At 47.9% G+C, this 14,720-nt stretch overlaps 1 protein-coding gene across 3 annotated transcripts in view; it reads left to right on the forward strand.

The window, feature by feature from the left end:
* EXOC6B (exocyst complex component 6B) overlaps positions 1 to 14,720 on the forward strand; it is a 246,665-nt gene that overhangs the window by 129,330 nt on the left and 102,615 nt on the right. For all 3 annotated transcript variants that reach the window (XM_048943630.1, XM_048943631.1, XM_048943632.1), the window contains exons 9-15: positions 9,121 to 9,204; positions 9,334 to 9,380; positions 10,268 to 10,388; positions 12,437 to 12,508; positions 12,644 to 12,741; positions 13,126 to 13,231; positions 14,394 to 14,503. In XM_048943630.1, the coding sequence (XP_048799587.1) occupies positions 9,121 to 9,204; positions 9,334 to 9,380; positions 10,268 to 10,388; positions 12,437 to 12,508; positions 12,644 to 12,741; positions 13,126 to 13,231; positions 14,394 to 14,503 (638 nt within the window). The remainder of the gene's footprint in view (positions 1 to 9,120; positions 9,205 to 9,333; positions 9,381 to 10,267; positions 10,389 to 12,436; positions 12,509 to 12,643; positions 12,742 to 13,125; positions 13,232 to 14,393; positions 14,504 to 14,720) is intronic.

Consider the following 14,720-nt stretch of genomic DNA (forward strand, 5'->3'; position numbering starts at 1 on the left):
TCAGCGCTGGGACGCTGGGAGCATTGCCTTCTTCCATGCCCATGAGCCTTCCCTCGCTTGGCAACTGCCGTGTTGTTGAGGGCAAGACCTGAAAATGCATCATTGGCTTTGTGCTTGACTGACTTCTTACACTGCAAACGGTGTCCTGGGCTCCATCAGAAGAGGGGTGGCCAGCAGGGACAGGGAGGTGATTGTCCCTCTCTGCTCTGCTCTTGTGAGGCCCCATCTGCAGTGCTGTGTCCAGGTCTGGAGCCCCCAGTACAAGAAAGACAGGGAGCTGTTGGAGAGCGTTAGAGGAGCCACAGAGATGAGCAGAGGGCTGGAGCATCTCCCCTATGAAGACAGGCTGAGGGAGCTGGGCTTGTTCGGCATGGAGAAAAGAAGGCTGTGGGGTGACCTCATTGCAGCCTGCAGTACCTAAAGGGAGCCTACAGACAGGAGGGGAGTCAGCTCTGTGAAAGGGTGGATAACAGCAGGATGAGGGGAAATGGTTTGAAGTTGAGGGAGGGGAGATTTATGTTGGATATCAGGGGGAAGTTCTTGACAGAGAGAGTGGTGAGGTGCTGGAACAGCTGCCCAGAGAGGCTGTGATGCCCCGTCCATCCCTGGAGGTGTTCAAGGAATGGCCATAGACTGAAAGGGGAGGTCTAGGTCAGAAGTGAGGAGGTTGGAGGTGAGGTGCTGGCACTGCTGCCCATCCCTGGAGGTGCCCGAGGCCATGGATGGGGCACTGGGCAGCTGTAGGCACCCAGCCCATAGCAATGGGGCTGGAAGATCCTTGAGGTCCCCTCCAACCCAACCGTGCTATGATTCTGTCACTCTGCAGCTCTCGTTCTGCTGGTGGCAGTGGTCAAATGTGGGGTGAGGCTGCTATGGGGCAGCCACAGGGCCCAGCCATCCCCACACTGCTGCTCTCTCTTCCCCCCACGCAGTTTTCTGGTTCACTTTATCTTTTTGTTTTCGGTCTGGAGGTGGTGTTTACAGTAAACAAGTGGTTCCAAGGAGCTGAGCCTTTTTGATCCCGGTTCAGCAAAGCCCTCTCAGGCTCTCTTTGGAGCACCTGCATGTGTACCCCTGTGTCTATGTGAAATCCTTTGGGAATATTTGTGCTTTTAAAGTTAAGCATCTGCTTGGGAGCCAGTCTTCTTTGTGTCTCATTAGTGATTACCACTTTTCTCTTGTTTTGTGGGATCTTTAGGGCACGTTATGTTCCGAGCTCATCTTTTTGCAGCTTGTTTCCAGCTTGCACACACATTCCCAATGGGTTCTTTAAGTGCCGGAGGATTGTTTCTCCTTAAAACAAACTGCCCATCTTTGGTATTCTGGAGGTTGCTTGCAGGATTTTAGAACTTAGGTCATGTCCAGAGGGCTGTTGTGAGTCCCACTGGGAGAGGGGTGATACGCATGGGTCTGATTTTGTGCATGCCTGTGAGATTTGGGGGCTACAGGCAGGGAGATCCAGGTTTGATTGAGGGTCTCTTCAGTGCTGATGCGACGCCAGGTGTTGTTTAGCACCTGTGCCTGAATGAAAATGAAATGCTGTCTGTGGGGGCAAGTTTCAGACAGGTGAGGGGTGACAAATTGCATCACCCTTGCTCAGTGATGTGGAGGAAAAGGAATATTCTGTTATTTCCTGAAGGAGACTGAGATTGGCTAAATCCCCCCAAGTGGGAGCTTGACCCCAGTTCCAGCCCATCCTCCTCACAGGACGTGATGCATTGGAAATGGCTGGTGATCAGGATGTTTTGGAGCCTAGGCTTGGAAATAAGCCACGTGTGAAACTACCTGGAAGCTTCAGAACCTCTGTAGCCTGTTTGTAAAGCCTGTTGTTTCCAGGGTGGGATCAGCCAGGTTGGAAGGGACCTCAAGAATTATCCAGTTCAGTCTTGCTCAGAGCAAGTCACCTGTGAGATCCAACATGGTATTTCAGGCAGGTCTTTAAGTTCTCCAAGGATGGGGACTGCAGAACCTCTCTGGGAAGGTTTTGGTCATAACTAGTCAGAGTATCTCTGTTTCATTTGTACCTGCTGTGTCTCCTATTGGGCACTGCCATGAAAAGCCAACCTGGTTCCATCTCCTCAGTAGGTACTGTAGATATGGGAAGGCAGCTGTTAGATCCCCAGATGCTTTTGGCTGCCTTTGCTGCAGAGGTGCAGTGCTGATCCATGTTCAGCTTGCTGTCTACCAGAACTTACTGTCTTTATCCACAGAGGTGCTCCTCAGCAGTTGTCCTAAAGCAGAGTGCTCTACCTTTTCCTTGTTGAAATTCATTGCATTCTAGTTGGCTCCTACCTCCAGCCTGCTGGGACCCCTTGGACAGTGGCTCTATCCTTGAGCATGAGGATGTTGATTTCTTCCACAGCTTGGTGTCCTCTGGAAAGCAGTTGAGGCCACATCCATTGCCTCCTGGAAACAAAAATGTTAAGCAAGACTGGAAGGAGCTCCTTGAGCCAGCAGGGTGCTCTTGCAGCTCGGAAAGCAAATGGGATCCTGGGCTCCATCAGAAGAGGGGTGGCCAGCAGGGACAGGGAGGTGATTGTCCCCCTCTACTCTGCCATGTGAGGCCCCATCTGCAGTGCTGTGTCCAGGTCTGGAGCCCCCAGTACAAGAAAGACAGGGAGCTGTTGGAGAGCGTTAGAGGAGCCACAGAGATGAGCAGAGGGCTGGAGCATCTCCCTATGAAGACAGGCTGAAGCTGGTGACCCTGCACACAGCAGGGGGTTGAAACTGGATGTTCATTGTGGTTCTTTTCAACCCAGGCCATTCTGTGATTCTATGATTCTATGATTCTATGATTATACTTCTCCACTTAATATAGGCCTCCCTATAGAGTATGACCCATTTATCCCAACCCTCACGTATTTACCATCCATTTGTCATCCATACTGACACCTTAACTCACTGTTGTAGATTTTGGCCGCTCCACATTTAGTTCTTGTGTACGAGGAGCTGGTTGAAGGCAGACTTTTAATAGCAGTAGAATGCTGATCTGCTTCTAGGGTGTACAGGTGGTTGTATAGGAACAAAGCTGCTGGTTTGTGTTGCATCTCACCTTGCTCTTGTAGGATGCTGTCTCTCTCTCTTTCAAAGGTGAGAGAATTCCCAAAAATGAGTGACTAAGAATTTTTGTGGACCAAATTCAAAAGAGAATGAACAACCAGTGAAAGTTTGTGGGGTTGCCCATTAGACTCATTAAATGCTTGAAATCCAGAGGTGTTTTGAGAGCAAATGATGGTGGTAGAGTCTTGTGATGTCGTCTGATGCTGCTGGGTGGATTTTGGATGGCTCTTCCTCTTCCTGCAGCCCTCTGAGATTCCAGAGGTGGCACTGAGCTTTGATCATTTGCCTGAGCATCTGGGCAACACTCAGATATGTGGTCTGATTTTTGGATGGGCTTGTGTGGAGCCAGAAGTTGGACTAGATGATCCTCATGGGTCCCTTCCAACTTGGGATATCCTATGATAAAATAACTCGATGATAAAGTGAGAGAGAAATTTAATATAAGTCCAGGTCAAGGAGCAGCAAGTGCTGCTGCATTGCTAAATACATTTCTAAATGTGGGTGTGCCATGGGGTTAAACTTACAATATCAGGACAGCTGAAGCCACCGCTGATCTGCTTGCTTAAACCAAGCTGCATTGTTGGGGATGATGTGGTTCATGGGTAGGGGTCTACAAAAGCATTCTTCAGTGCTTTATCTGGGATGTTACAAGTGGACTGGGGCTATTTCTGCTTGATTTGAGTGTGCAGTTAGCTGGTGTCTGCATGGAGGTAGAGAGCTAATGGGTTCATCAAGGAAGGCATCTACTGAGCAGATAGGCTCGGTCTGTTATCACACATCACCTTGCTTCTGTGGTAAGGATGTTTCTTTAGGGGAATGGACTAATGACTGCGGCGAGGGCTCCGCTGGTAATATCCCCAATTGTACGTGGCTGGTTCGCTTCCATTACCTGAGGTGCATGGGGTAGGTTTCTGCTCCAAGTCAGCACAGATGTCATGACCCAAAGTACCATCATCCATACCTTCTGGATCCAAGAAGTTTCATTTTAGTGGTCATTTTCAGTGCTTGCTGAGCACAATAGCAGGACGAGCTTTAGAGCATGCTTTTCCCATATAATTCACAGCTAGATTTGCTCTCTGCTGCTCCTGAGTTATGAAACTTTGTGTGTTTTTTTCAGCTGTTGTTTTTTGCATTCTCGTGATTATATTCTGTTTTCCCTTATGTGGTGCTCATCTACGATCTTAATTATCTGCCTCTCATTGCCAACTCTGTGAACTATGAAGCTAATTTGAAAAGGAAAGTTCTGCCTGGTAATTTTAAAAATATGAGGCATTATTGAGGTTTTTTTTCTGGACCACTGATTAGAATAAATGTGTAGTTTGGAAGTGAAGCTTTGGACTCTTCCCACTCGCTTAAATTAAGACAATGAGAGTTGAGGGAAACCTGTTCTGATTGAAAGTAACTGGATAAATAAGAAAAGTACCTCCCTCTCCTCTCCCCAACTTGCTTCCCTGGTTGCCTCACAGTTTGGATTGAGCTTGCAAGAAACCCTTAAGGGATTCTGCCTCTCTAATGATGCATCTTAGCAGTGTCTTGCTGCTGTTGAAGGTCCGTGGTGAATGTGGAAGTCAATGGGAGGCTGGGGCTGGGATCTGCTCTCTGCAATAACCTTGGGGTTGGACTCGATGGTCTCTGGAGGTCCCTTCCAACCCCTACAGTTCTGTGATTCTTTCCCGTGGGCCTTGTGCTGCTTGCTATCTGCTTATGCATTGAGGTTATTCTATGGAGTCACAGAGTCAATAAGGCTGGAGAAGGCCTCTAAGATCATCAAATCCAACCCACCTCCACCATGTCCTCAGACCACGTCCCAAGGTGCCACATCTATGCATTTCTTTAACATCCCCACCCTTCTTTAGGAAGAAAAGGTGCTACAGGTGCAACGAATCTTTATAAGATACTAACCAAAAGAAAGAGAAGCTGAATTCTTCCCACTGAAGGGACATGGAAAGCAGCAGTAGGAAAGCACATGCATGCACAGCTCTGCTGCTCCGAGCTTATGGGTGTTAAGCGTGGGTCACTGCTGAGGAGCTTTTATCAAAGCATTGGTTGGAATGGATGGAAGTGTGAATACTATGTGGTGTTTCCAGATGAATATTATATAAAATATGGGATCATGTCGTGTTTTCTGGATGCTTCTTTTTCTTTTTTTTTTGGTGTGGTTTGTTTGTTTTTGTTTTATTATTATTATTTTTCTCACCCAGAGCAAAACGGTATTAAATATAGAGCCCAGAGAAGAGGAATAATATTATCTGAAGACGTGATAAGTTGTATGGTCCTAAGTAGGTCAAATGTGGGAAACTGGGTGGTCTAACTAAAACTGCCACCAAGGGGAAGAAAGGCTTCCCATTCTTAAGAGAATATGATGCATGAGCGATGAGACGGTCTGGGGGGACGATGGAGGAATGCACTGAAGAGAAAAGGATGAAATAGTGCATAAGAAAAATGTGAATGGCGTTGAGAGGGGTTTTTTTTCTCTTTTGGGAGGAGAAGTTTTTCTTTGGAATAGCCTCTCATGAGAGAGCCTCTAATTCTTGGGCCATTCAAAAAAGGCTCAAGGAGGAAAATACAGGGAACAGCGCATCGAGAGGGGGATGTCGGGGCCATAAATTTTAGGGAAACTGTTAAAATGGGAGCATGACCTACATTTTTTTGGGAATGCTTTCAAATGTCTTTGCTGTTCCTTCTCCTCTGCTGAAGTTAAAGCCATGTGCTGGGTTGGAACCAGGAGGACCTGATGTCCAGAGCCTCCAGGCACCGTGTGGGGCTGGAGGGACCCTCTGAGGTGTGGGACAGGTTTATAGCAAGGCCTTTGTATGGGATCTCATGTCTCATCTCCCAGCTCATGTCCCTCTTGCTGGAGGAAAAGGGAAAGTTTTTTCAGTTAAAATGCAACCCAAATTAGCTTAATGATCAGAGAATATTACGATAAAATTGGTTCCTGTGCTTCTTCAGACATGATTAGTCTGGAGGTGTTTAAGACCAGGTTGGATGGGACCCAGGGCAGCCTGATCTAGTATTACATGTTGAGATTGGTGGCCCTGCCTGTGGCGGGGGGATTGCAGCTTGATGATCTTTTCAAGCTACGGCAGGGGAGATTCAGGCTGGACATTAGGAAGTATTGCTTTTCAGAAAGGGTGGTCAGGCACTGGAATGGATGCCCAGGGAGGTGGTGGAGTCACCGAGCCTGGGGGTGTTCAAGGAAAGGCTGGATGTTGTGTTGAGGGACATGGTTTAGTGGGAGCTATTGGGAATAGGTGAACGGTTGGACTGGATGATCTTTTAGGTCTTTTCCAACCTTGGTGATTCTATGATTCTATGATCCCTGAGGTCCCTTCCAACCCAAGCCATTCTATGGTTCTATGATTAGTGGGCATGGTGGCGATGGGTCAGCAGTTGGACTTGATGATCTTTGTAGTCTTTTCCAACCTTTATAACTCCTCAAGCTATCACAAAAGCTGGAATACGAGCAATTTTTACCAAGCCTGCTGGTACATCCTCAATGGAGCTGAGTGATGGGGTCGGGGGTTTCAGCTTAAGGCCAGAGGGACGCGTGTTGTACCCACAGCCTGGTGGCAGCTGCATGGAGAATGTCCATATGGAGGAGCCCTGCGATGGAGTGGGCAGGTAGAGGATGGGACAGAGGGCGATGGGAGGGAGACCCCAAGAAGGAGCTGGGTGACAGGACGCCTCTTGGCCTTACAGTCATGAGGAAGTGTGTGAGGAGGGTGAGGGGAGCAGGGAGGAGCTCAGTTGGAGGGTAGGCCATTTCAGCTGGCACACATTGCTGCGGCGTAGTCCTAGAAATGTTCAAAATCTAGTCTTAAAATAACTGATTGGTTTCAGACCGGCCTTTGGGAGATGAACTGCTTTCAAGACTTCCATGAGGTCCCCGAGGTCCTGTGTGGCTTTGGGATATGGCAGCTTCTGTGCATTCACTAATGGGGAATTAATTACCTGCTGACTTCCATGGGACGTTGCGTAAAGCCGCTCTCGGGGGTTTGTCCTCTGGGGCTCCTGTCTTCGGTGGGGCCCAACAGCAATTTAATAGGGATGAGGCAGGGGAGGGAAAGCCTTGAATTAGGAGGTTTGCATCACTCATTGGTAGCAGGCTGTGCTGAGTTAGTGAGCGGCTTCGCTCCAAATCCCGGCGGTGCTGCTGGGAGATAATTGAGTTCTTCTTCCACTTGTGTAGGTTTTGAGGAATGAGGCAAAGCAAAGTTTAATGGATGCCTAAAATCTGATCCCAGCGGTGATCGAGTGGGAATATGGAACAGTCTGGTTCTCCTATTGCACTGCCAAACTGGGAGCAGCAGCATAGCTTAGGGGCTCGAGCTGTGATACAGATTCATAGAATAGACTTGGAAGGGACCCATAAGGATCATGGAGTCCAACTCCTGTAGAAGAAATGCAGATGGCGAGACATACAGCAGAAGGAAACAGAAATTGCCCAGGTCCCCTTTAGCTGAGGCATTTTGAGGCAGCCTGGCTGTGTAACGATGGAGTAGCTGCAGCATCATTAAATTAGCATGGGGTTTTCTTTTGTATTTCTTTGTTGTCTTGGTAGAAGAGGTTGGGGTCTGGTGCCTTCCTCAGGCAGGTGATATTTGTTGTTGCCTCTTGTTTGTTTTGCGAATTCCAAATGAGATTTTGTCTCCTACCAGTTCAAAGCAAGGCCTTGTCCCTTCTCTGAAGTGTTTATAATCCAATTTCAGACATAAAACAGGACGTGCGCGGGGGAGGGAGAAACGGGCAGGGAGAAAAACCAGCGAGGTGTTCCATAGCCTGGGGGACCAGGAGGGCTCAGCAGGTAGGTGGCATCTGAGGATCCACGTGGCTGCGTTGCCCTGCCTGGGTGGGATGCTCAGATGTAGCTTTTGGTAAAACCAAACCCCTGCAAATGCACGGCCTCAACCACCAGAGCATTGACCCCTGTGCCGTGCCTGGCACGAGTGGGTGATGCTCGTGGAGGGGAAACCCACGTGCTTGTGTTACGGGAGCATATTGGGATTTGGCTCTCATCTGGAGGCTCAGACCCCGGTGGTGGGTGAGGCATGGCCACCATGAGAGAGAATGAGCTCAAAAGCTCATTTATTTTCTCCTGCTGACAGGTATTAACCACCCAAGCATCTTTTTCTTAAACTCTCTGATGTTTGTGGCTTTGCATCACTGAGAATCAGTGCAAGAATTTCTGCTGCTCCTTCTGGCGTTGCTGGTCCCCTCTTGATGTTCACCAGCACTAAAATTCTGGTTGTTCCATTGTCCCCATCCTTAGGTAGATCGGATGTTTGTCCATCTTAGGGTTTGGTAAAGGGGAGGGTTGCACGGCACCGTGTGCCACATCTGCCCAAGGATATTGGGAAATGGGCACAGAGGGGTCAGAAGATCACAGAATCACGGAGTCACAGAATGGCCAGGGTTGGAAGGGACCTCAAGGATCATGAAGCTCCAATCCCCCTTCTGCAGACAGGGCTTCAACCTCCACATTTCATAGCAGCCCAGGCTGCCCAGGGCCCCATCCAACCTGGCCTTGAACACCTCAGGGATGGACGGGGCATCCACAGCCTCTCTGGGCAGCTGTTCCAGCACCTCACCACTCTCATAGCACAGAACTTCCCCCTGATATCCAACCTCAATCTTCCCTCCCTCAACTTCCAACCATTTCCCCTTATCCTGCTGTTAGAATTGTTTCAGTTGGAAACTCTGAAAGGTCATCTAGTCCAACTCAAGTACACTTGGACGTGTATTTGGGTTTGTTCCTCTTAGTGTTTGGAGTAAAATCAGTCTTCGTTAGGCACTTGGATTGAGTTGTGCAGGTATCATGGAGTCATAGAATCACAGAGCAGCCTGGGTTGGGAAGGACCACAATGATCATCCGCTTTTAACCCCTTTGCTATGTGCAGGGTCACCAACCAGCAGCCCAGGCTGCCCAGAACCACATCCAGCCTGGCCTTGAATGCTGGAGGCGAGCGTGCTTTGTGTCATTGATGCAGTGTGTTGTACATGCAATTAAATGATTAACTCAAAGCCTGCTTACTTGACTTCATCCTCTCTGCTTTCCAGGGTGCCCGAGAAACCTTTGAGAACTACTACAGGAAACAGAGAAGAAAACAAGCCCGGCTGGTGCTGCAGCCTCCTTCCAACATGGTATGGCCATGCCCTGGTCAGTGCTTGGGGTTCCTCCTGATGGAGCAGCCCAGCCCTGTGGATGCTCTTTTCTTTTTCCCGTTTTGCTCTCCTTTATTTCAACCTCTGCTCACTTCTCCTTTGTCACAGCATGAAACTTTGGACGGCTACAGGAGGTACTTCAATCAAATTGTAGGGTAGGTGTTCTTTTTATATGGGTGCTAAATGTGTGCGTGCTGCATTTGTGAGGAGCCCAGAAGGGAAGAGAGAGGAGGGAATATTGTTCTTATTTTGTGTCTGTCCTTCAAAAGGAGACAGAACTTGGTGAACTTTGCTGTGCTCAGCCATAAGAACCTGCCACCTCTGGGAGCACCACCTGCCTGCCCTGCTAATGAGGCAAATAGGCCCTCTGCCTTAATGATTCTTTAATATTTGACAATTATTTGGTTGTTTTCTTGCTGAAGGAGGTGAGTGCAGTGTGTGCTGCTGACCTAACACAGCTTCAGGCTTCCAGGCTGGATTTTCCCAACAAAATATAACAGAGGTTTTGCTCGTTCCTGTTTAAAACTGTGTTTTGGGACACTTGCTCCCTGAATCGTGCTGCTGCTTTTGGACCAACGCGTTTGATAAATGAGGACTGGAGTGAACTGATTGCCTCCAAATGGTGCTGAGAGCATGGGGCAGAGAGCACCAGAGTGTTCTCCCTGCAGTTAAAGTGTTCTCCCTGCAGTTAACCCATTGTAAGGCGATTGCTGCTGGCTGAAGCAGAGTTCAGTCAGCAGTTCTTGTTCAAATAACAGGGTGGGAAAGCTCTGCTTTTGTGTGTGCACAGAGGTGTTAGTTGGATCAGCTGGCTTTTGGCTCACTGCTATAATGCAGTGTGGCATCGTAGAAAATACTACAACATTAAAAAATAAGTGAAGAAAAGATCTGTTCTTAGCAGTAGTTGGGATGGATGCTGCAGATCTGGGCTTGCTGTGGAGATCTGTGCACATGCAGTGCATGTCCCTTGCACGCAGTGTTTGCAGATCTCTTTTGATGCCTGTGACTTCTGATAACAGTGCCATTTTCTCCTCCCCATCAGGTTTTTTGTAGTCGAAGATCACATCTTGCATACAACGCAGGGCTTGGTAAATAGAGCCTATATTGATGAGCTGTGGGAGATGGCGTTATCAAAGACCATTGCAGCACTGAGGACACACTCAGTAAGTAAAAGCCCCAGATTGCTCAGCTGTTGCTTGAGTTGGGTTTGACGTGCTGGAAATGTTGGCTTTCACAGTACTACTCTGTTTTGACTTCACTCTTTTTGAAGCAACAGAGGGAACACACTGCTGTTCCTCCAGGAGAACTCTATGGCTTGTTTGGTTCACATTGCACTGTATTTCCCTGCTCCAAACTTGCAATACCTGGGGAGAAAGGAGAATATAGCACTGCAATGTTTTCCTTTGCTTGGTTCATCACTTTTGAAAAGCACCAGCAGAGGGAGTCGGGTTGTCCTGGAAAACTGGGGAAGGAATGCATGACCTGATATAATAATGCACTGTTTCAGCTGGGAGCACTTGAGTTGTCTTGATGTTTCATAGCTTGCTGAAGAGCCACCCTGTTGGTTTATGGGATGAAATAAACTACATTTGACAATAAAAGAAGAATCTTGAATGACTTTCCCCAAGTCCATTTTCAAATTGTTGGGCCTGAATCACTGGAATCCCACTGCTGCTCCTGGAGGGAGCATCATCCAGCAGCAGGAGGATGCTATGGGATGCTTATTGTGGGCATGCATCTAACACTGTGTGTGGTACCTGAGCAGTACAGTGCTCCTTCCATGCCCCAAAAAGGGACGAGGCAGAGAGTTGTACATCTCCTTGTGTTATAAAGCTGCACTTCTTGTCCTTGGAGGTGTTCAAGGCCAGGTTGGATGGGGCCCTGGGCAGCGTGGTCTAGTAGTAGATATGGAGATTGGTGGGGGATTAGAGCTTGATGATCCCTGGGGTCCCTTCCAACCCAAGCCATTCTATGATTCCTTGATTCTTTTCTTTATGAGTGGAGTTTCCTGCTGGTGTGCTGGCTGTGATGGACAGACATGTACACACACTCTGCTTTCACCTTTAGCACCATGGCCATCAGTTGTAGGTTCTAACCTAGTGCAGGAAATGGCTGTCAGGAGTTTATTTTTCAGATATCACAAAATTTGCCACAATTTCTTAATGCTATTATTGTGGTCAACTGTGTCATCTCTACAGAGCAGTGCTGTCCATCCTGTGTTGCTGGTGAGACTTGCTGGAAGGCTTCTGCACAGGTTGAGGCTGTTCCAGTTCTTCCCATTTGGCCAAATGTAACGCCTGGATTTTCTTCCCTTGCTGTAGACTGGGACATCTTTTATCATTCCTGATAGCTTCAGGGCATTATCTTTCTTTCTGACTTTCTTTTTTGGAGAGTGAAATGGAAAACGTGTCTCTTCCAGTCTTTCTCATTGATTAATGGAGCCATTCCCCCTTGAGTTTCCAGTGAGCTTTAAATCTCAGTCTCTTTTTTCCAGCCTATGATTCTATATTTGGTAAGAGCCTGTCTGAAACGTTGCATATTTCAGCAGGGCTGAGGTTTGCTGCTGGTGTGCAGATAGGGTGGGACTGGTGTGGGTGATGCTGGGTGTCCCTGGGGCGATGCTCAGGGCTGCTGTGGGGTACAGGAGTGTCTTCAGAGCCTCAAGCAGCATCCTGACCCACGGTAAATACACACATCTGCTGTAGCTCTGACCATCAGGTTGCTGAAAGGCACACAGTGTGTTTTTCCTCAGCCTGAACCTTCCACTTAGCAATGCAGCCTTGGCGTAGGGCTCGGGGATGCCTCGCCGCAATGCTTCATTACCATTAGACACAACACACTAAATATTACATGAGAGGCTCTGCTGTCTCCTTGCCATGGCAGCACACTGATTTGCTTCATCTCCCCTCACTTCCCCAGCAGCTCCTGGGTAATCTTAGAAACACTCCAGGTATCTGCAGAGCAACTGAAATCCTTGTTCATCATGGAGAGCCCCATGAGCTGTGCACTACCAGGAGAGATACCCTTATCAGCGTGCCTTCCCGTGCCCTGCAAGCCTTTCAGGCATGGACTGTGCAATAAACACCGCTGATCCTGGGGCTGCACAGTGTGCCTATGTATTATCACTGGAGTGATAAGGCAGGAGGGCTGAGAGCAGTATTTTCCTGCATGCCGTGGTTTGAAACGTGTTTTAATGCTCCTTTCTTTGCAGTCGTATTGCTCAGACCCAAGCCTGGTGTTGGACTTGAAGAACCTCATCGTCCTCTTTGCAGATACACTCCAGGTAGGTGACTGTTGTCTGTTGCCAGCAGGCATGTTTGCAGGGAGGGTTTGCATGCAAGCTCCCCAAACACAACAAATGCTGCTCAGCAATGTCTTGTTAGCTGATGTGGTTGCTCTGTTCCTCCACTCGTGGCAGGGATATGGCTTCCCAGTGAACCAGCTCTTCGACATGCTGTTGGAGATCCAAGACCAATACAGCGAAACGCTGCTGAAGAAATGGTCAGGAGTTTTCAGGTAAGAAGCTCTTTAAGTAAACCCAGGAGACATGCCTTACAAAGTCCTTTTAGCCAAGAAATAAAAGTCTCACTCGAATCATAGGATCATAGCATGGCTGGGGTTGGAAAAGACTCAAGGGATTATCAAGCTTCAATCCCCTGCTGCGTGCAGGGCCACCAAACTCTGTACCTATTACTAGACCAGGCTGCCCAAGGCCCCATCCAGCCTGGCCTTGAACACCTCCAGGGCATCCACAACCTCTCTGGGCAGCCTGTTCCAGCACCTCACCACTGTCTTGGTAAAAAACTTCCCCCTGAAATCATAGAAGCATAGAATCATAGCATGGAAGGGACCTTGCAGCCTCCCCCCCAGCTGTAGCTTTCTTGCTTTCTTCTCTTCTAGAAATATACTCGATTCAGATAACTACAGTCCCATCCCAGTGACAAATGAAGAGATTTATAAGAAAATAGTTGGACAGTTCCCATTCCAGGATGCAGAACTTGAAAAGGTAATGTGAAATGAGGCAATTGGCACGGCGTGACTCCCAGTGCGCTGCAAGCCCACACCTCTGTTACTGGCATTGAGAAGTAGAACTGAGAAGGTCCCAACAACTCAGAACAAAAAGAGAAAAGGACAAATAGATTTTCCATGTGTTGCACTTCTCCTGGCATGGGTGAGGAATACCTCATCCATTTTGCTTTCAGAGCACAGTGTGCTGTTGCAGTTCAGCATCACTTGCAGTAGATGGAAGAGAGATGAAAATACTTCCTTCCATCAGTGTTTTATTCCCATTGTATGAACCATTACTGACTTTAACTTGTTTTAATCTAATGCTATCTAACAAAAAAGACATAAAACCAACCAAAAACAAGAAGTGGTCTATCTTGGCTTTTGTAGAAGTGCGTGCATGCAGAGCCTAACAGCGTAGCCAGATTTGACCTAGGCAGTGTCCCTTAAAAGCATGCTTGGCCTTGTGCTCCACATCTGGCAGCCAGCGAGCTCCAAGCCTGGTGAACTTAATTATGGCTGGGAGGGTTTTCAGTCCAAGTCAAGTGTTTAGATTTCAGAAAGTCTGTGGCCTTCCCTGAGACTGTATCATGGGGTCCAGCTTTTACTGCTCTGCTCTGCACCTCTCAGCCACATCTGTGCTACGAGTGAGAGCGAGGTAGTGAAAATTTGGGTTGTGAGGGAGAGGACATCTGTTTCCTCTTGGCTTTTGTGTTGTAAGCAAGTGCTCACCTTGTGTGGTAACTGGGGAGGTGAGCAAGCAAAATGCCTGTGTGTGGTGGGAAGTAATGGCAAAGAATCTTCTGATAGGCTTTTTTGTTACGAATAAGGGAGTTGGGAAAGAGGGAATAAGAATTGCTTTGTGCTGCCTGTTCCCTTCTAGCTACAAGTCTCCTTCCAGCCCATTTCAGACTCCAAATCCCTTATGCACCCATGTGCCGTTTGTAAGTGATTATCTGGTCTTTCACTTGGCTGAAATGTTTATATAATATACAATAAATGCTGGCTTGTTGTTTCATTGCTGGACTCAGCTAATATTAGTATTAATTTGGCTGCTTGGAACATGTTACTGGAAAGCAGTCGTCACTCTGGGCTGGCTGTGAGAGCAGTTCTCTCTCTAAAAGATCTGCTCTTTGACTTCAGTTCTCTCCTGTTCTTTACAGCAACCTTTTCCAAAGAAGTTTCCCTTTTCTGAGTTTGTGCCTAAAGTTTACAATCAGATTAAGGAATTCATCTACGCCTGTCTGAAGTTTTCAGAAGACCTTCATTTGAGGTAGGGGATGATTGTGTTCCTGGTCATGGGGGGTTGGAAGGGACCTCGAGAGATCATCGAGTCAAAAAAAGAAGTTTTGTTGGCATTGAAATATCTCAGTGTAATTAAAAGATGAGTTCTCAGCCTTCCATGCCACTCAGCTGCCTGGGTACACTCTGCCCAGGATGCAGGTGGCTGGTGGGCCCTTTAGAGCATTGGTTGGCCAAGTCTTCTATAA

The sequence above is a fragment of the Lagopus muta genome, chromosome 4 (assembly GCF_023343835.1).
Source record: "Lagopus muta isolate bLagMut1 chromosome 4, bLagMut1 primary, whole genome shotgun sequence".
In the NCBI taxonomy this organism is placed as follows: domain Eukaryota; kingdom Metazoa; phylum Chordata; class Aves; order Galliformes; family Phasianidae; genus Lagopus; species Lagopus muta.